Source organism: Rhamphochromis sp. 'chilingali', assembly GCF_963969265.1.
Source record: "Rhamphochromis sp. 'chilingali' genome assembly, chromosome: 12".
NCBI lineage: Eukaryota > Metazoa > Chordata > Actinopteri > Cichliformes > Cichlidae > Rhamphochromis > Rhamphochromis sp. 'chilingali'.
Genome location: NC_137939.1, coordinates 28,466,966 through 28,489,633, shown reverse-complemented (window position 1 = coordinate 28,489,633; position 22,668 = coordinate 28,466,966). Strand labels below are relative to the sequence as shown.

General features: G+C 40.3%; 1 protein-coding gene across 2 annotated transcripts; it reads left to right on the top strand.

The window, feature by feature from the left end:
* The first annotated feature begins 2,061 nt into the window (after positions 1-2,061).
* On the top strand, positions 2,062-22,504 carry LOC308407038 (serine/threonine-protein kinase 38). 2 transcript variants are annotated; one of them, XM_080898424.1, is made up of 14 exons: positions 2,062-2,172; positions 10,930-11,067; positions 11,513-11,564; positions 12,477-12,599; positions 13,915-13,998; positions 14,076-14,199; positions 14,531-14,685; positions 14,911-15,013; positions 17,137-17,198; positions 17,974-18,091; positions 18,185-18,308; positions 18,480-18,575; positions 19,888-19,982; positions 20,072-22,504. In XM_080898424.1, exons 2-14 carry the CDS (start codon positions 10,937-10,939, stop codon positions 20,206-20,208), a joined length of 1,404 nt encoding a protein of 467 aa, XP_080754550.1. In that variant the 5' UTR covers positions 2,062-2,172; positions 10,930-10,936; the 3' UTR covers positions 20,209-22,504. The 2 variants fall into 2 exon arrangements, with proteins under 2 accessions (XP_080754550.1, XP_080754549.1); XM_080898423.1 differs by having other exon boundaries at positions 14,911-15,022.
* Positions 22,505-22,668: the final 164 nt, after the last annotated feature.

The window sequence follows — 22,668 nt, the reverse complement described above, 5'->3', positions numbered from 1 at the left end:
CACCTGTGATAAAGTCTTGCGTGTGTCAGCTTCCTTTTTATTGATACAAAAATATGTAAATGTACTGATCTGAATTATAATATTTCTGACTGTCAAAATTTCCCAGATTTAAATCGAATCGAATTAAATCGAATCGTGGATCGAATCGATTCGGGACCTTGTGAATCGGAATTGAATCGATTCTAGAAATCAGTGACGATACCCAGGCCTAGTCTAAACTGGCCTATGCAGGACACCGACACTGTGGGGTAGAGTTGGGTTGGATGCCACATTAGAGGACACTGTTGACCTGACAGTCTGTCTGTGTTTTCGAGTGGTCAGTTTGTGGAAAACACAAAAGTTTGAGGAGAGAAAGTACTTTGTACTTTTTATGGGTCAGGGTCTTTTTTCACCTTGTTGTTGTTATATTAAAAGATAACACAATATTAGTCTCTTTTTTTAAGGGCAGTTATTAAAAGCTAAAGCCATATGTTAGCTAGGTTCAAATGTTTATCAAGAGGGCATGGGGAAAGGCAGTGGGTTTTTGTTTCTTTATGTCTTGGCACAATAGTTTGTGTTAAACCATAAACAAACAGCCAGCAGAAGGAAGAATGGCTTAGATGTGTTGTCTGCCAAAACTGATCTCACAGAGATTGTACTCCTGGAAATCCAGGGTCAGAACTGACTTGTGTGACTTTGAGTGAGTTACTGTATAGAGTTACTGGATCAAGACTAGCAACCTTTAAATAGAGAACATAAGACGTTCCTTACCTGGATGATTGAGCATCAAGATTTTAAAATGGAGAGTAGTTCAGTTTAATATTGACGTGTTTCATTTTTATTCTCAATCTTGCAAAAAAGATGTAGGGAACCTCTTTCCTTTAAAATGATATCAATGACACATCAGTTAGAAATACAAAAAATACAGCCATGGAATTTGGAATCTGTCCACAGTTGGGTTTTTTGGCTTTAACAATAGCTATATAGTACTGTAAATTCATTCCTTTCACTGCTTGTATGTAAAATATTTCATAATATTTAGCACTGCTTCAAATTCATGGGGGCATTAGGTGGTGTTCATTTTTAAACTTATTGACATCTCTATCTGGAAAAACATACATAAATAATTTAATAATTTTTTTATGGTCAAAATTTAAACAACACCCCAATTTTTCCAGTTTTTCTTTTATTGAAAATTATGAAGTTTGATGTCTCATTGCACTCTGAAATGAAAGGATAGTACAAATAAAGAATTGGAGTTGTCCTGTGAGCCGCCTATCACTCAAGCTATTAACTCTCAGAAACTTACAATACAATGTATCAGACTGTTGTTGACGGTAATGGCTTTTAGTTCCAATTAAATGCAAAAATGAAAACATTTCCCATTTGGAGGCAGCACCTTAAGCTCTGATTTAATGAAGAAATGATTATTGAAAGACTTATCAATTATTAGCAATTCATGCGTAGATAGTGTAACAAGAGGTCTACCCTACATACATGTGCTGTGAGTGATACTAAACCTAAAAATAACTCTTGGTTGATTTCTAATAAAACTTTGCAGCCGAACTTTTTCATGGTTAATTATACAGTTAACTATGAATCTTTAATTATCCATTTACACTTGTGTGAAACTTTTCCCAGCATTACCAGCAATACATTATCCTGAAATTGGACTTTGAGGATCCAAAAGAGGCCACAGGGAGTCTTTAAATACCGGACAGAGCAAAAATAAATATTATTGCGAAACTTGAGGCCACTCATTTCTCTTTATGCAGAGAATAGCCTATTATTTTATAGCTGTAACTTTATTGTTTGCTGAGTTTAAAGCTTTCTTGATTTCCTTTAAATGTGTATTATTATTTTTATATTCCTTTAAAATTGTTATTTTCTATAAAGAGCTTTGTTACTGCTGTCAAATAATGTTGCTAGCTTACAGTACAGTGCAGTAATGCCGTTGAGCTGTTTCTCGGTCGTCTTATGAGAATCAAATTATTAACATGTCGCCACGTGTTTGAGTGAACGCTCAAAGTGTCATGTATGTGACGAGCAGTGGAGAAATCCACTCTTTCCTGTGCTGGCTCACGGAGGAGGGCATGATGCGCCGCTAGGTGTCCGCTGAGTTCAAACTGCTGGTGACGCAACGCTCATCGCAAAGCAGAGCAAGAGGCGACAGCTACCGCACCTTCGACCAAGGTAAGCGAACAAAGAGTAACTCTAAAAACGTGGAATTAAACGACGACAAGTTGCTGTAGTAGCTGCTTTCTTTTTTTCGCTGCCTTGTGAAACAAGTAACGAATATGTTTTTTTGTTCCTTATTGTACTTGTGACAAACGACTGGGGCGCTTTGAGCAGATAAGTAGCTAACGTTAACTAGCTAACTTTCACTTAGCTGTTTGGTTTGGAGAACTTCAAGTCAAGTTGTAAAGCAGTGGATACGAAGGCCGGTGTTTTCTGGTCAAGGCTTTAAAAAAATAAAGACGCATACATTCAAAGCTGAGGCGAAACATTTCCTCGAAAAAGGGCCGTTTTATTTTGAAGGAAGTATTGGGTATCGCTTATGTTTTCCCTCGCTGACTTTACGCTGGCAGGAACTTTAATAGCAAACTAGCTAGCTAACTAATGATAGCAAGTTAGTGTAGTAGAGTGAGATTAATGAAACTTTGTAAATTTAAAGTTCTAAACTTCAAGAGAATGAGGAAGGATCGTGAGTGTTGGCTTAAGTCATTCTCTATCCGTAATACTTTACTCTTTCGGCACTGCGTGCGTCCGGAACTACGTGTTGTTGGCTCCTGTCGGGTTTAAATGCTATTTCTTGACCGTCGCGTTTTATTTATTTCCTCTTTTAATGCACTTGTTTATCTGAGATCATAAAACTTTGAGCAGATGCAACTTGCGGAAAAAGGCAGACGGTGTGGACTTCAGTGAAACGTCATAAACGTCTGACAAAACATGACATAGCCCCCCCTGTTTTTCTCTAATTGTGTTACGTGGTGCATAATTTCATAGAATTTGTTTACTACACATAAAAAATAATTTACTCTCCCACGCACCAAATGTAACTAAAGTTACTAATGTTAGCTGTACAGGCTGCAGGGGATCATGACATTGTCAGTCTACCATTATAAACTTGGTGAGATAATACTTGTGGTTCTTAGGGATTAGTGGTGGTTTGGAGGTTGGAAATGTGCTGATTTCCCACAGTGGAAGCCTGTGTGCTTTCCTAACAAATTGTTAAACAGTCCAATGTATAAGTTCCTTCTTTATACATATTTGAATCCTTTGTCACAAACTATGTAACAGTATAGTGTACAATTCATCAAGTAATTCAATTGTAAAAGGTTTTGCTTCAATGATGTGCCACTCTGTAGCATGAGTGCTTCACCCACATGTGCGACTAAAAACTGACCTGCAACAGTATTTAGGGGCAGTGTGTGAATAAAAAGAATAACAACATTATGCCCACACAGCCCCCAGTTATAAACAAAAACACTGATAACATAGTGAATATGATGTTGTCACATGGAGCGTGCACACCACTAAGAGCAAAGAGGCTGAGCTGTTACTGAGACGCTGAGTGAGAAACATGTTTCCAGCATCCAAAACAGCAGCACTGGTCCTGTAATCATCAGGGATGGGGAAGAAGTGAGCAGTTTCTACTCCATTATAGATATCACTTATCAATTCTCATTGGCTCCACTTTGAGTCACCACCATCTCTAAGCAGCATATCAAAGTCATCATATTCATGCAAATGAATTGCATGTTTGTGCATGTTGGAGGTGTTGCCACTCTTTGTTGTGATCAGTGTTCCTGTCATTACTCAAATAAGTAATTAATGCACATATTACACAGAACACTTTCCTTGAAGGTAATGCAGTAGGTTACTTGATTACACCTAGGATTTGTTACATTACTTTCATGTTGAATGATCTGAAATACTGTCTCATAATGACCAATTAACAATATAGACCCGAGGCTACAACCAACACAAATCCCTGTCCTAATGAGGACACACCTGAGCTTTCTCAGAGCATTTAGGTATGAAAACAGAGCTGATGACACAAATCAAATATAAGACACTTTAAAGTGATCCACAGAGATTCTACTGTAGGAACATGAACAGGTAGAACGGAAGCTGCAGCCTGGCTGTTCATCAGTTTGTTACCTGTTGATGTTCAGCTGTGGCTCACTTTATCACGGTGCTGGTCTGGGGTCAGCATTTACTCAGCTTTAACATCACTGTGGGCTCTCGGCTTAGCGTTAGCATGCTTGCTGTGCAGGTGCTTTCAAAGAGCCAAAGTTGTGTTAACAGTATGAGGGATTTGTATCTGTCCTCCACTTTACCATTGCGCTCTCATCCTTTTGTGCAATAAAGCTAATGTCCATATCCAAACTGAAATCAGCTGATCGTAGTGAGAGTGCAAGAATCAACAGGCAGGCAGACTAACGATTCGATATATTATTGTGTCATGAATGTTAGCCATCTGCCTCCAGATGACACATTGTTGTTGAGAAACACCATGAATCTGTAAATGTAGGCGTAATCTTTTTGTTAACAATATTAGAATTAGATTGCGGATACAAATTGGCTTTGTCCAAAAGGTGGATGAGCTCTCCCTCAGATAAAGAGTTCAGTCATTTGGGAGGGATTCAGAGTAGACCCACTACTCCTCCACATTGAAAGGACACGGCTAAAGCTGTGTCCTCCTCGGTAAAGTGTTTAGACCAAGCATGTCCTACTTGGAGGAGGCCGCAGCGTAGACCTGGGACACACTGGGAAGCTTATATCGATTGGCTGGCCTGGGAACTCTTCAATGTTTCTCCGGATAAGTTGGAGGAGGTGGCAGAGGGAGATTTGGGCTTCCCTGCTGCCCTGCAACCCGACATCAGATAAGCGGATGATTTATTATTTTGTTATTTTAGATTTAAACTTTTAATTCAGTGGCTGTCATGAACATTCAAACAGTGTGCACAGCACTAAGCACCACACTACACAGTTCATTCGTTTTTCGGATGTCATATTTTAGTAATGCGTGAACGCGTTCTGTGTTTTCATGTCATGTTAAACGTCGATTTGTTTTCATCATTTTTCTTCTGTGTTGTCGGTCTGCAGTAAGTGTGCAGTGTTGGCAAGGCGTGATGTGAGGTGCTGTGCATTTAAGCAGCATGATTCATTATTGAAGAATGTGATTCATGGTGTCAGGTGCCTTTGTTAGTTTGACACTTTCCATTACTTGCGTATCAAATTCAACCTAATACCTGCGTGTTTCTTGGTTTTTAGACTAGTCAGTTAGTCAAAAAATTTTTTCCTCGTGTAGTAGACTAAGAGATCTGAGGAAACGTTGAACATCCCTAATTAATAAATTAATAAATAAATAAGCAGTATATGCAATAATTTTACATCTTTAGAGTCTTCTTCCTTGCAGAAGAGCAAAGTGTGAACTGGAGTCAGGTTCCTTGTCCGTGTGCACAAACTTGGCTAAATAACGACAATCCTGATTCTAATAATACGTGCAGAAAGAAACAATAAAAAGGCGATAGTCTAAGGAAATACTGGAGGCAAGCTGATTGTGCTCGCAAACCCAACAAATAAATTATGTGACATTTGTTTGCTGAGGAAAGTTGTGACAGTGGCGAGATTTGTGACATTTAATGTGTTTGGAGTGTGTAGTTGGTGTGCAGTCTAGTTGTTTCTTTTGTTTCCCAAAAACTCACAAGGCATTGTCAGCATTTTAATGCATTTTAATATAAATGGTTGTATATAACTGCTGCATGACATTTGAATATGACAGTTTTATATTTGGATTTCAGGTCATAACAGTGATTCATGAAACATGTTAGCTGCATTTTTTTTTTTTTTTTTAGGTCCAGTGTGTCACAAACTGACCTATGAATCATTCAATCATAAACAAAAGGGATGAACCAGTGTTTCATCTACACATACCAAACAACTTGAATGCAATTTTAAATTGTATGGCTCTTTTTTTTTTTTTTTTTTTTTTTTTTTTTTTTTCCACTAGCAGCCTATGTCACAAATGTATGATTTATTTTCTTCTTTAGCTGTACGTCAGCCATAACAGTTTGGCAGGAATGAAATAGTATTTTTGATTGACTTTTGATTCTCAAAAACTCACAATCTCAGCGAGGTTTGCAGATTTTCGTTAAAAATTTGAGGAAACTTGATAAGACACACAAAAAAAACCCCAGTATGACAAAACTGTCTACAGATGAACATTATCTAAAAGACCTACCAAAGCCCTAACATAGCACCTGCGAGATGCACAGGCATGAATGAAAGAGTAGGCTGTCAAGTAGCCATTCTCAAGTAGCCATTCATTTATGGGCAGGGATAGCTCAGTAGGTAAAGTGGTCGCCCCATGATCGGAAGGTCGGCGGTTCGAATCCACTTAACGGCTACCCTGAGGTACCCCTGAGCAAGGTACCGTCCCTACACACTGCTCCCCGGGCGCCTGCTTAGTGGGCTGCCCACTGCTTCACTGAGTGAATGGGTCAAATGCAGAGAAAACAAGTAATTTCCCCATGGGGATCAATAAAGTATCCATTATTATTATTATTATTATTATTATTATTATTATTATTATTATTATTATTATTATTATTATTATTCTCAAGTAAAGGAAACATGGAGAAAAGGCTGAGCTGTGCCAAATTACACAAAAACTAGACTAAAAATCAGTGGCAACAAGTCTGATTGTACAATGAATCTAAAGAAATAGTTGTTCAGAGTGTCTACAGCGAACTGTAAACACGGTGGAGTGTCTGTCATGGTTTGAGGCTCCATTTCAGTGGTGTTCGGGATTTTGGGATTTTTTGGAATACTTTACCCAGGAGGCGACCTCCTCGACTGCCTCCTGTCTCCTTAGAGTAGCAGCTCTATTCTGAGCCACAATACGAAGTTAGTCATTAATATACTACAACAACATGGGAATAGAGCAGCTGTGATAGAATACAGCATTAACGAATCAATGGTACAGAAGTGGAGGAAGCAAGAAGAATGAATTGAATAAAGTTTGATTTATCTGACTGCTTTGTTTCGCTTAATGTGCCTTATAACCCCGTGCACCTTATAGTCCGAAAAATACTAGGGCTGCCATGATTAGTCGACTAGTCACGATTATGTCGATTATCAAAATCGCAGACGACTGATTTAATAGTCGACGCGTCGTTTGAAGCTTTGTAAGGTCACAAAAGACGCAGGAATAAGTAGTGGGATTTAAGAGTGTAATAACGGACTGAAACAGAAGATGGCAGCACTGCGTGTACAAGGATGCCAGCTGCCGTTAAACCCAGAAGAAGAAGAAGAAGCTGTGTCCCAGAATTTATAGCGCAGCCCAGCTCAGTTTCCAACAATGGCGGCAGCTAGTTAGTTTTAATATTACTCTTATTATTCTTTCTGGGTCACAAAATAAACGTTTAACATATTTTCAGTCGAGAATGTAGCTGTGTAAACCTCAAATATCTGCTCAGTTTATCAAGAACACATATTTTCAAAAGCGCTCAGACGTTTTCGGAGACATCTGTTACCCACTAGCTCGATAGCTCGCCGGGGGCAAGGCTCACTAGAGCCGGTGAGAACACCGGACTCCCGGCAAATAGTTTTCAAACCCACCGCCATCTTTCGCTACTCAGGTTAAACATATATAAGTCACTTAGATAACTTAAACCTGGCTGTAGCTCAGGTGGCAGAGCAGGTCAGCCACTAATCAGAAGGTCGGTGGTTCAATCCCAGGCTGCATCCTGGCTGCATGCCAAATATCCTTGGGCAAGATACTAACCCCATGTTTGCCTACTGGTGGTGGTCAGAGGGCCCGGTGGCGCCTGTGTCCGGCAGCCTCGCCTCTGTCAGTCCGCCCCAGGGCAGCTGTGGCTACAATGTAGCTTGCTATCGCCAGTGTGTGAATGTGTGTGTGAATGGGTGAATGACTGAATAGTGTAAAGCGCTTTGGGGTCCTATGGACTAGAAAAGCGCTATACAAATGCAGGCCGTCTACCATTTAAAAATGTTATTGTTTGGCTTTTTCCAGTGTTTTATTTGTTCCTGAGTAAATCGGTTTGTCTGAGATTAAAGTTTTTACACAGCTGAATCAAGCAGACAACTGATTATCAGAAGTGTGAGATGCTCGAGAATATACTCCGGTGTCCTGTTATATTTTAGATAGCAAGGAGTTTATTAAACTTCACGGAAACAATCTGCAAATTTCATTAAAATGTAATAAACTATCATCTTGTCTTTATTTTTAGTTAGCACATACCTTAAACACTTAAAGCTGTAAGCTAATGATAGTTATATAAGAGCAGATGCTGCTGGTGCAATAAGCTGTACGTTTTACGTCCAATGGATGCATGATCTGATTAGTCGACTAATCGCAAAAATAATCGGTGACTAGTCGATAGGGCTGCTCGATTATGGCAAAAATGATAATCACGATTATTTTCACTGAAATTGAGATCTCGATTATTTGACGATATTTATTTAACCCTGTAAGACCTACTATAGAACCAAGTCCGCCAGAGCTTATATTATTTTTTTACATGTTGTAGTGCCATTTGTGGGAGCATTTCAAGTTGCTATACATCAATACAACTGTTATAACCCATATTTTAATGATATGTATGCATTAAGTCCACAGTAACTACATTAATTGCAAAAAAGTGCAATAAACTACAAAAAAATTGAAAATCGTTTGTTTTGTTTTTTTACATACATTTCTAGTTAGAGAAATTTAAGAGGTTTATCCCTCAAAACTTTAAATACAAAAAAGTTGCAAAAAATAGTTTACAACAACAGGAAATTTATTTTGAGTGTCTTCATAGTTTTTTTTGGAGATATAGCAATTTTTATATACTGCAGGAAAAACAATCCTATGATGCAAATTTGCAAAGAAAACAGCAGGTGCATCAAAATAAACTTTTCCAGCAGTGCAATTGAAGTTCTAAGCATCCCAGAAACTATTCAGAAAAGTATAGAGTCAAACATGACTTATAAAAACACCAGTATAGGCTTTTAAGGCCTACAAGTAAAAAAAACTACATTTTCCGCGAAAATGACATCACTTCCGGTTTCGGGCAGGAAATGGCGGACATGCGATAGTTCGCGCTGACGTCTTTTTCAATGTGGGAAGTGTTACGAACAGCTGATCGGATCGGCAAAGCGTGTTTCTGGAATATTATGTTTTTGTTCCTGCAAGCGCTTTTTATAAAATTTTTGCAAAGCTATATGTGGAAGGAAACCGTGACCGAGGACAAGCTGATGGCATAAGATGTAAGTACAACAACTCCGGTTTCATATGCAAAAAAATTATTGCGCTAGCTTGCGCGGTTCCGGTTCTACAGGGATTTAAAAATAGTTACGCAAAACGGAGCGTGCTGCTCTGACCGGCTTTAAAGGGTTAACAATAACAATGTATTGAATAATGACTTTAAAAAAATAATATAAAATAGTGTGCAAATACTTTGCAAATACAGTGCAAATGTTTGCAATATAAGAAATAAATGAAAAATTTAAACATCTATGTTTAGTTAACTTTGCAGTGTTGCTCTGTGGTCCAGCTACACTGCAGCAAAGTTTACACACTGTGTCTACTTGATCCACGTCTAACTCCGCGAACCCATAATGTTTCCACACCACTGAAGTGTTGTTTTTATTTTTTTATACCTCTCTTTTCAACCAACAGCAGTCACTCTCTCCTCTCCAAATAACTTCTGCTTAGCTTTCCGAGCTTTGCTTGGGTTCTCTTAATTGTTGTGACGCGTGTTCGAAATGCAGAGAGGTGCGCTTGATTTGCCCAAGCAGCGCGAGAGTAAAGCACGAGGGAGGTGCAAATAATCGGCGCAGTCATTTTTAATGATCGTTGAAAGCCCAGATCGTAATCGTGATTAAAATTCGATTAATTCAGCAGCCCTACTAGTCGACTATCAAAATAATCGTTTGTGGCAGCCCTAAAAATACGTATTTGACTTTTTTATTTGGCACACTGCAGTTTAATGTAGCAAAGCACCTCTTTTTTTTTTTTAACTTAAGTGGATATTATACATGGTTATGCTCAGGATATCTCAGCCCATTTCTACTGGAGATGCATTTTGGTTAAACTTGGAATTTGCGTTTGCACTGTTAAATGTTTATATAGCTTTAATGCACATTTAAAAAAAAAAAAAAAAAACCCAGCTGCTTGTTTAAGTAAAATAAATGGATGAGCTTTTTTTTTTTTTTGCGTTAGTAAAGTTGTGGAGTTGTATTTTGTCTCGCAGAAATTATATCGTTATCGCAAATTTTCAAATATATATCATGATATATATTTTTGGCCATATCGCCCTGCCCTACCGTCCACGATCATCTAGTCCACTAATCGCGCACATCACTAGCAGACATCATCCAAAGAAAGCTTTTGGAATATTCATCAGGAAGCCTGATAAACCTGAAGATGACTGAGAGAAATAGTTGGAAGCTTGCTTAAGAGAGTTCAGGCTGTTTTCAAAGGTAATATAGATACCTGGTTGTATCAGTATGACTGTTCAAGCTTGTTCAAATGGTCCAAACTGTTTCCTAGCAAAACATAAAGTGACATGTGGGAAAAGGCTTTTGCACAGTTGTGTTAAAGCACAATAATCAACAGTTGCTCAATTTCCTGACTTAAATGCAACTCTAACCCAGCCCTTCCACATAATATTTAAAATATCCTCCTCTGGTCTGGTGTCAGTTTTTTTACATGTTAGATTTCCTCATTGTTTCTTCATAGCAGCATTGTCACAGGCAGCAGAGCCTGCTACTTTCCTTCCTCTTTCTGTGGACCAACGGTCTTCTTATTTCATAGTTTAGTATTTTTAGATGTGGGAAATCTGAGATTACCATAACACGAAACATGTTTTAATAGAGCAGATGTCTTCTCTGCATCCTTCAGTGCACAACTCTTTGCTCTTTTTATTGTCTCAGGTAAAGCATGGCAATGACCAGCCAGACCTCGTACCCCTCCATGAGTAACCACACCAAAGAGAGGGTCACCATGGCCAAAGTGACCCTGGAGAACTTCTATAGTAACCTCATCGCTCAGCATGAGGAGAGAGAGATGAGGTAACGCTCACAAGCTTTAGTGCTTCTTACATGAACAAAGGCTAACGTTGCCATTTTAGCTTTAGTTATGAGCTACAAAAAAAAACAGTGGGCCGATTAATTTGTCCTCCAAATAAAACAACTAACCACTGAATTCGCAGCACAACTGAACCTGATGGCTAATGCATGGACAACCCACTTTGTTTGTTTTGGTTCATCAGGATGTGGCTCCTGTCAGTATTACACTGAGGAGGGGTCACTTCCTGTTGTGACATTCACAGTACAGTATAGTCATAACCTTGTCCTGACTGGTTTATTGCATTTTTAGTACAGAACGTTTTTGCTATATGAAAATGATAGGGTAGTAAAAGTGCACTAAAGCTTTGTTCTGTGTTTGTCATGTGTTTAATAAAGAAACATAATAACTTATGCCTGTAACCAGTAATAAGCTGTGCTGTGGTTTCAGGCAGCAGAAGCTGGAGAAAGTTATGGATCAGGAGGGCTTGGCTGATGAAGAGGTGAGTAAGGTGTTTACTGACCCGTGTGTTCTGGAGACTTATGTCACAGTGTGTGTAATCTCCGTGTTGGTGTAGGTCAGGTAGAGCAGGTCAGCTACTGATTGGAAGGTTGGTGGTTCGATCCCTGGCCCTACCAGGGATTGCCAAATATCCTTGGGCAAGATACTAACCATCTGAGTATGAATGTTAGCTACACAGCACTAAAGTATAGAAGAAAGTGCTTGTATGAATGAGTGTTATTGGCATGAGGCATGTTGTATAGAGCGCTTTGAGTACTCCGGGAGAGTAGACAAACACTATATAAGAATCAGTGCACTCAAATGTTATACTCAAAGAGTGTAACGGGAACAACCAATCAGCTGTTGTATCTCCAGCTGTCTGTCTGCTCCAGAGTATAATAAAGTCTCACAGTGGACATGAAACGCTTCATGTACAAAGGCTAATTTACAGCATGGAGCCCTGCTCTCAAACAGCCTCTGTAGCTGCATTTAAAAAAGAAATCGGAACTTAAAGTTTTAAAAATGAGTCTGGTTGCTTTTGGTCAGTAGACTTCCATTTGTTTATGTTAACTAACTGGTAACAGAACCAATAACACGGGGGGATTTCAACTATAAACCAGTCTAAGGGATCACCTTTGTGCTACCTCGGGCTGCAACAATGAGCTTTATGTTTAAAAAATCATGGCTATACCGTCCACTTTCACTGGCAGTCCCTTAAACAGTAAACAGTTCTTCATTCTTTTAGCTAGAAGCACTGAAAATCCACCAGACAGTAATCTAAGCTGGGCTGTTGGAAGTCATTTTTCTTTCTTAATTTGCTTAACAGTAAATTTTAATTATTGCTTTAAAATAAGACACCTCTGAAGTGTGAATTAAACAGTATAGTGTATTTAAAGTGCTGTGTCCTCTGCAGAAATGTATCCGGCGCTCTGAGCATGCAAGGAAGGAGACCGAATTTCTGCGTTTGAAACGTACTCGACTGGGTCTGGAGGACTTTGAATCCCTGAAGGTGATTGGCCGAGGAGCTTTCGGAGAGGTAAAAAGCATTTGATGCTGTTGTTTTGAAACATGGAAAAAAACGGAAACAATTCTAACTCTGCTCATCACTGTGTAGAAATGCACCAATTACAATTTTGATGTACACGTTGAAGTTTGCTAATGCAATAACTCTAAAATGAGGTGACGAAGTTTCAAATTGATAGTGTAGGTGTATCTGCTGAAAATTTCAGATGAGTTTAAATGTCGGTGACCTAAACCTCAGGGTGAAGGTTAGACGTCAAGTCTTGTAAAAATCTTGTGAATGCAATAGCTAGGCAAAAAGCCCACATGGGATTTTGAAACTGATACTGTAGCTGGTCTATGCTAGGAGACTGAGGGGAGCTCATTCTGATTTAAACTGTTGCTTTAAAGGTTCAGTGAACATAGAACTTTACTCCAATGGAACATGAGATAAGAAATACTTTATTTTTGTCCACATTTGAGATATTTTTTGTTACAGCATTTAAAAAAACCAAATGTAACAAGTAACCACGTCTTGACTGTTACATGTTGCTGATTCCTCATGTTACTAGCTCCAGTGCTGGTCCCTCAGCATATCACTGCAGAGTGTAGTGCACTCGCTTCACCTGGTTGATTAGAAAAAAAATTCCATCATTTAAAGAATCTCTGCTTCATTAGTAGATCTGTCCTCTATGGAAGCCCATTTCCGCCACTAAAAAAAAAAAGTATCCATAACTCGAATTTTCACATTATTTTCTCGAAATTTTGACTTATTAACTCGAAATTTTCAGAAAAGTAACTCAAAATTTCGAGTTAGCTCTGCCAATCAGTAATCTACGTTAATGATGTCATTTCCTTGTTACCCGGAAGTTAAAGCCCTCAAGTACTGCTACAGCTAAGCTACCAGTATTACAGCCAGTCATGAATGCACATGAATGAATTGCTGAGTATTTTCAGCCAGGCTTCACAAATGATGAAATCCTTGTGTTATTAGCTGAATCACATGGCGTTAAAATCAGCAAACGTACTCTCGAAAACTCTGTTGCGGTCCGGTTTTGAGTGCGCATTACTCTGCGCCATATGCTTCTGGGTAACAAGAAAATGACTTCGTTCACGCAGATTGGCAGAGCTAACTCGAAATTTCGAGTTAATAAGTGAAATTTTTGAGAAAATAACTCAAAATTTGGAGTTAAGGATACATTTTTTTTAGTGGCAAAAACGGGTTTCCATAGTCCTCTCCATCCATCCTGCAGTCAATCAGTGAAAGAAGAAGAGAGGCTAACTTCTGGGCAGGAGAAGCTCCCACACCCATCATCAGCTTTTTGATGAGCACTCTTGATTTCTACTTGCAGGTACGCTTGGTGCAGAAGAAAGACACCGGTCATGTTTATGCTATGAAGATCCTCCGCAAAGCTGATATGCTTGAGAAAGAACAGGTGAGCTACAGGATACACACCCTGGAGTGCTGCCCTTTGACATCTGTGTGTAACCCCTTCTTCCTGTCCATGTACAGGTTGGTCACATCCGTGCTGAACGAGACATTCTGGTCGAGGCCGACAGTCTGTGGGTGGTCAAAATGTTCTACAGTTTCCAGGATAAGCTGAACCTTTACCTCATCATGGAGTTTCTACCTGGAGGTACGAACGGGGCGCTGCTCAGCATGAAAAACTGCTGTGACACAAGAATGCTGTTGTCATCTTCAATAGTACTGTAGCTGCACCCCTCTATAAGTCTGGCAGTCAGTTATGATTTCATCACTCACAGTCAAAAACAGTTTAGGGGAAAAAACTAGTCATCCTGTTGCTTCACATTAACAACACTCTCATGTCTCTGTGTTTTGTTTGTTTTTGTTTTTTCGATGCATTGCACAGACGTTGATGCTAATTAGTAAAATAAACCCGCTTAAATGTGCTGGAAACCGTATTCATCCGTCCTGTAGAATGACTGTTCTCTGCTGCTGTGGTGCAGGCGACATGATGACCCTGCTGATGAAGAAGGACACTCTGTCAGAAGAGGCTACGCAGTTCTACATAGCAGAGACGGTGCTGGCCATTGACTCCATCCACCAGTTGGGCTTCATCCACAGAGACATCAAACCAGACAACCTGCTGCTGGACTCCAGGGTGCGTCCGAGCTCTCGTTTTTACTACACTCACGTTTTCTGTGGAAACACCATTTTTTTTAAAATGATTGGAACATGTGACCATAGCTAGACTGAGTTTCTGTTTGGTCTGTTTATCTATGAGGAACTTTGACCTTTGGTCACAGTGGGGCACACATCTGGTTTTGTGACCCTGGTATGACGTCATACTTTGCTGCTATGTGTAATGTTGTGCTCTTGGTTTCAGGGTCACGTGAAGCTGTCTGACTTTGGGCTGTGCACAGGCTTAAAGAGGGCTCATCGGACTGAGTTCTACAAGAACCTGAACCACAGCCTGCCCAATGACCTCAGTAAGCAAAGTCAGCAAAGTTCATTTAATTCAAATATGGCTTGCATGCAGCCCCCGTCACTTGCTTGCATTTAACTTGTTTCCTTAAAAACAGTGCTCACAGCTCAGAAGTTTGACCACGGTCAGTGTGAGCAGACTTCCTCCTCTGCTCAGTTTTCCATAAATCAGATGACAGGAAATGTGCAGGATTGCTAGGAATACTGCTATAAGTTGGATGTTTCTACACAGTGTCTGAGTGTTTGCAGTCACATTTGACATGGTGACTATAATATCTGGGCCTACAGTACTGTACAAAAGACTTTTATTAAAATGTGCACACAACAGAATTTGTACAGTTCTAGTAAGGATGAAAGTCAGGCTGCAGCGATTGATTATTTTAGTAATTGAGTAATCTATCGATTATTCCATCGATGAATCGTATAAGAAATAGCTTTGCAATAATAAATATTTAATATACAAAGAGAATAAACACGGGTCTTTTAAAATGAACTGCTCAGTGGTTTCCATTTTAGAAACTGTAACATTAACTCAACCCTTAGGCTGTTTTTATATAAAATATTACATTAAAATTTTAAAAGAAAACACTTCCTTAAGTGCCAAAATCTATAAATGCTCTAAAGTTCTCTCTGACAGTGTTTTATCTCGTGGATGAGGTATCTGGTGTGCACATGTTCAGTGTTTGTGTGTGGGTTTGTGTGCAGCCAGTGACTGTAAGCCTTACACGGAGCGTGTGCTGGCTGCAGTGAAGGAAGGCCAGTTTGCTGTGCTGCTGAAACAGATGTTATGATGCAGATGTTCATTCATTCTGATAACAACCTAAAATTGCTTGGCTCAGTGTCTTAGTTTTACTGGCTTGTGAAAAGGTGTTTATTTATTTTTAAATATTAATGTTTAATTCATTTCAATTAACACTTTTAATCTGAAAAGTGTTACAAAGGCTTAATATGGTCCAGTACACCCAATGCCCCCCTTTAGACTCCCCCCGTTTGCTGCAGGCATCAAATAGGACAGCTGCTGTACAAACAGGCTAAGTTAGCAGTTCATCTGCAGGTTTAAATGCAATCTCTGGAGGCTTACTGCAGATTTCTGTGTGAAACAAACAGCAGCTGCTGAGTTTGCTTTTCTTCATGTTGGAGTTTGTTGATCAGCTGCTTTGATGAAGGACACTTACTTTTTCAAAGTAAAGGTTTTAATGGTGATCGCAGGAGCAGCGCTGCTGTTTTGGACGACAAACACTTTCTTTCACTCACTGTCTGTAAGGACTCCACCTCTTTGTGTTTGTGTGTGTGTGTGATCAAACTATGACAGCATCATATTCATCAGTGTTTTTGTTTAAAACTAGCGGCTGTGTGGGCTCGTTATACGTTTTATTCACGCGCTGCTTCTAAATACGTTTCTATTGCAGGTTTGTTTTTAGCTCCAAATGTGTTGAATTATTCCAAATACTTGATGAATCGCTGCAGCCTTACTTGAAAGTCGGACACTTTTATTCCTCAGCACAGGTGCGCGCGCTCTCTCTCGCTCTCTCTCTCTCGCTCTCTCTCTCTCTCGCTCTTTAATTATTTCTGTAAGGAGTCTTCAGGAGTACTTCTCCTGAACACTCTAAAGCTCTTATTTGGATGATGGCTGCCCATTTGTATCATCCTTTCAGCGTGATCCCACTCTGCCTCCATAATGCTGGGATCTGGGCAGGCCAGTCTGAGTGTATTCCATTGTGTGTTTGTCTATCCAAGAATGGTTTCACTGCTTTGGCAGTGTGGGTGAAATCATTGTCATGCTGGACAAATTAAGCCACTGGCAATCAGATACTTTCCAGATGGTGTACCAGATGGTACATTTCTGTGTATTGAAGCATTGGCTGAAGTGCAGCCTCAAAACATGAGCTGTTGTGACTGGTTTCAGTCTGGTTCTTGTATAGTTTGGCACACCTCAGCCTTTTCACAGTTGTGTTCACACAGTGATCATAGACATCATGCTGAAACAGCAGGCCTGACCGTGAGGAAGACTTGCACTCACCTTCAGTGGCACAAATGTTATGTATTCAATGACTGATGAGAGCCTCGCTGTTTGTATGCACAGTGATGGAGTCGTAGCTTTTAATATGGAGTTGTCTTGCCTACACAGCATCCCAGAACATGAACTCTAAGAGGAAAGCAGAGACCTGGAAGAGGAACAGGAGGCAGCTGGTAGGTTTGAACACACATGTGATTAGAAAGTGTAGAAAATGTCTGCTATTTGGTATTGTGCTCGATTGGATTTGGTAACACCACAAAAACAATGTTAATGGAAATATTTTTGTCATTGGGATAGTTGTTAGAAATCGTACATGGCGCCACAGTCAGGGGCTCACGATAAACCCCAGAGCCAAATGTTACTAGTTGTGAATAAAAAGAGAAACCCACGGGAGTATTTGATTGTACAATTTGAAATGTAAAAAAGAAATGCTCAGTGCGTGGAGCGGGCGACCACATGCCATAAGGCTGAGAGCGGACGGCCGGGTTCGAGTCCACCCCGCATGTCTTCCCCTCACTCCTCTGCCCCCGCTGTAATGAAATGCTCATTATTTAAACTATTAATTCATTGAATCTACAGAAAAAGTGTAATAATGTGCTCTTCTTGAAACTTATGACGACAGCAGCATTTGAAGGATGAAAGCACAGTGTTATGCTTTTCACGGTCAATAAAGTCCTGCATGTTACCGACATATAAAGCTCATATTCATTTATTATAATAATGTAAATGTATGGCACAAAGGAAGCATGACATTGTGTGGCTAGAATTACAATCTCACTTCCTTTTGTTTTGATTAGATCAGCCCTGAGTTAAATCTTGATCTTACCCGGTGCAGACAAAGCAATGTCTTTGTGAAGCCTGTCTGTGGGAAGTGTAACATTTAAACAAAGGTGGTAGCTTTTCCCATCCTTTCATCCTATGTATTGACCCCCTTCCTTTATCCATCAGGCATTCTCCACAGTGGGAACACCGGACTACATTGCTCCAGAGGTCTTCATGCAAAATGGATACAACAAACTGTGTGACTGGTGGAGCCTGGGTGTGATCATGTATGAGATGCTGATAGGTAATTTTTCAGGAAATGAATCTTATTCACCTTTTGAGGTTATTATAAGATGGACTTTTATAATATCTGATTCCTGTTTTTTGGTCTGTGCAGGTTATCCTCCATTTTGCTCAGAGACGCCACAGGAGACGTACAGAAAAGTGATGAACTGGAGAGAAACACTCGTCTTTCCTCCAGAGGTGCCTATATCGGAGAAGGCCAAAGACCTCATTCTCAGGCAAGTGCACCTCTGCTTTCCTTCATCTCCCATCCTGTCATAGTAGTTCATGCTGTTGTCACTCTTGTTTTGTATGCGGACCATGGAGGTTTCAAAAATGTCAACTTTCTAATGGCTTCTAACACCTGAGGTGTTTGTATTGCATTGTACTAACTGATCGTGAGTTTACAGGTTCTGCTGTGAGGAGGAGCACAGGATTGGGGCTTCGGGCGTGGAGGAGATCAAGTCCAATCCTTTCTTTGAGGGCGTAGACTACGACCATATCAGGTGGGCATACTTGCCACGCACGTTAAAGATGGTTGTGCTGACATGTTGAATTCTCAAATGTCTTCATTTTAAATTGTAATAATCAACTTAACATAAACAGAAGAACCCAGAATCTCTGAGAGTTGTGAATGTGCCTACAGGTCAACAGGAAGGCATTTAAAAATGAGTTTCATTAGATGATCTTTGTCTGGCTGGAGTCCTGTGCACCCTCAGATGTCCTTGAGGATGAAGACCCTGGTCCACTGTTTTGTGACCAGGACAAAAAAACCCCACATTATTTATCCCGTATCTAAGGTTTGACTAACAGGCAAACCTTGGCGTACACCTTCCCTGACAGGCAGGCGCTCGAGTCCCCTTTCTTAAACATAGGAACCACTACCCCAGTCTGTCAGTCCGGAGGCACCTCCCCAGATCTCCACGTGACATTTCAGAGGCATGTCAGCCAAGGATTAGGGTCACCCTCCCCTCATCCCGAGACGCTGTTTCCTCTATAGAAAGCGTGTCAGTGGGATTACAGACATACTTTCGGCCTCTGCAACACGTTCCCAGTGATCCCTCACTATACACTTGGGTGCACCCTGTCAGTCTCTCTCTTAACGTGAAGGTTCAGAACATACAGCCACAGATCCGATGAAAGAATTCCAAAATCAATCATCGACCTGTGCCCTAGGGTGTTGTGGTGCCATGTGCACTTATGGACATCCTTATATTTGACTGCAGATTGAAATAGAGTCAAGGCCCTCTCTACAAGTCTGGTTCCAGAGCCCAAGCCATGCGTTGAGGTTAGTGCAACTGAGCCGACATCTCTCAAACTCACACGCTAGCTCAGGCTCCTTCCACGCAGGAAGGTTGACGTTCCACTTCCCGATAGCCAGTCTCTGTATCTAGGGATCGGACCTCGGGCCTCTGCCACCGACACACACACTTCATTTGATGCTACTGCGCCACCTGTAGGTGCTGGGCCTAAAAGAGGGTAGCCCAAGCTGGGCACAGCCACCAAACGCTCTCTCTCCAGTTTCTTCCCCAGGCCTGGCTCCATAGGGCGGGGCCCCCGTAACTCTATCCCGGACAGGGTACACTGGTGCCTTGGTCATCTTTTATCAGTAGGGGTCAATTGAATCGCTCTTCGTTTGCCTTGGGAGACCCTACCAGAGGTCAGCATGGCCCTTGGGATCACTGGGACACACAAAACCCTCCAACAAAGTAATGCGGCGATTTGTGGAGAGGACCGTTAGCCATTCAGGCAATTTGCTGATTCTGTTTTCAAATGCAAACTTTGACTTTCGTTTTGTAACTTTACTGATGTTTCCAGGGAGAGGCCTGCTGCCATTCCCATAAATATCAGAAGCATTGACGACACCTCAAACTTTGACGAATTCCCTGATTCAGATATCCTCACACCTACAGGTACATACAGTGTAGCTCCAAATATTTCATGCTTTTGTTGTGAAATCTCAGATTATTAAAATGCCTTACTACTTGTTGTGTTACTCCAGCCACTCAGGTGTCCAATCAGGCTGAAGCTGATCTGAAGAACAAGGACTGGGTCTTCATAAACTACACCTACAAACGCTTCGAAGGCCTGACGGCTCGAGGTGCCATCCCGTCCTACATGAAGTCGGGGAAAAGATGAACACCACCACACGGGTGCTTGTCCAACTCCTCCATGAATCCTGAAGGAGCTGTCTCGAGTCCTGAAAGAACTGTCTGTGTGGTGTCACACAGCTCTTTGCAAATAAAAAGGGGACTACTTTTCCTCTGTTGCTTTCCACAGGAATGTTTCGTTTCACTAGTAGGAACTGCTGCAATCATTCTGCAGCTGTTCGCTCTATCTAATGCTTCCGAGGGTACTTCTCTACTTCCTGCTCACAATGACACTGAACTGGGAATAATATGTCCACTTGCATTTTCCACCAGTGGCTGCAGATGGTTTTCTTCACTCCTGATAGCACCATTGATGTTCCCTGTGTGTAAAATGAGCACACTGTTGTTGGACTTACCAAGTGCTCTTGTCTTTCCAAACCAGCACATCCCCCTCCTTGAAATTATTTTTTTAAACATGTCAACTTGAAGATGGCATCAAATCGTCACGTGACATGAAATAGATGCTTTTCAGGGATTCCCTTCTTATGTTTCCTTTTTCTGGGCTTGTCTAAAGTGCTGCTGGCTTCTTAAGATCAAACCAAAGACTGAACTGAATGTTTGATCTCTCCATTTCTTCACTTCCACTAACTCTGTTGTGCTTGTTTAGGTTAAAGCGTGCATATTTGAGAATTATGAATTTTATGGAACAAACACACACAGATCATGTGACATTTGACCCCATCATGTCTGCCTTCTGCACCTTAAATGATGTGGATGTCGCTGTAGTATAATCAAGCCTCCAGCTCCTTATATTGCGTGCTTAAAATAATAGTTTGGGTTTGACAGGGCAGGGGAAGGAAACGCCCACTAATGGCTGTGCTCATTATTTAATGTGCAACTAATCATTTTGAATTGGTGACTTGTTTTCAGAGTTATAGAGACAAATGTTACAAATGTTCAGGAGAGCCAACCAGCAAGCATCTTTAGTTAAAGGGGAATATATTTTAATTAAAATGGATTATAAGATTAAATTGAAGAATGAATAATTGTTTGAGTGATTGACTAACAGTCTTATGATGGATGTGCGACTGACTAGTTGTTACCAGACACTAGTCGGTTAACAATTTCAGAAACTTTGGTATTATGCATAAAAGTGAGGGTTTTAAGACATGATTATTGGTCCATTAATATGTAGCTTTAAATGGTGTTAACACTTTGACCCCAGGATTGTGCTCCAGCTCTGTTAATGGTTCTTTGCCACCTCTGCGCTTATCACTGCTTTCAAAGCACTTTGGACTGGTTTGATTTTCCTTCAAACTGGTTTGCTGCAGCTTGAAATCTATTTGATGTGATAAAGAGGTGGTGAAATGGCTTGAACATGAGTTTGTCTCCACTAAAGAGCAGACAGGACCAGTGGGGAGTCGGTCCATCCACATTGAGGGCTAAATGATTCTTCAGTGAACACAATATCCAGAATGCTGTCATTTAAAGTGAATGTAAATGAACTTTTTTGGAATTGTGGGAAAGTGCTTTTTGCCACAGTAGTTTCAAAATGCTGTTTGTTTGAATGAGGTGTAGACCCCCCCCCCTCTTTTTAACTTCAGCGAATCCAAACTCTTAGCAATGTTGTTAAATTGTATTTTGATCAGATTAATGCTGTGTTTTTAAATGATCAGATGTAATATTTCCAAGATGAAACTCTGCTCGTATAGTTGAAGCTGTATCCAAAGATATCACGGATGTTAGACTGGTTTGTGAAAACTAAATGTTTGGTTTGTTTCTCATGTTTCTGCTGGAATGGTCTTCTGCGAGTCTTAAATCAAAGATTTGACTTTTCTATGTAATATAGTATATACAGGTAGTGGGTAGATAAATCTCAGTACATTTTAGGATACAGTGCTCCTTTTATTTGAATGGCTGGGTTCCATTTTTTTAACAGTCTGTTATGATGCTCCAGCTCTGCATGCTTTAACCAAACCGTAGATGTGGTGGCTTAAAGAAACTGATGTAGAATGACTTGTTTTATTGGGTGTGTGTGCGCGCGCGCATGGTTGTTTTTTTTTTTTGTTTTTTTTTTTTTTTTTAAACCAGCAATGTTTGCAGATGCTGTGCTCGTCATTATGCTCTGCATGTCGTCTGAGTCAGATAAGGGCTTTGGAGAAGGTGGATGTACAATATTTATATACCACTGTTTGCTGTTGTACGTTTTCTAATATTTGACAATTAATTATTCTGCACTTCCTGTATTGCTTCTGAACTCTGTAGCATTATATTTTTATTTATTTATCTACTTTTAACCAAGAAGTGAACCTCTTGGTAATTAAAAAAAGTATTTTGCAAGAGTATTATGGGCCCAGGTTTGCAATATTAATACTGCATATTCTTCGAGAAGTCTTGCACAACTAGAATCGAAGCAAAGACCACAGACACTAAGCTCCATCATAGACTGGTCGTTTTTTTTTCAGCCATAGAGTACGTAGAGCCCTTCACTGGTTCCGTGTCTCGTCAT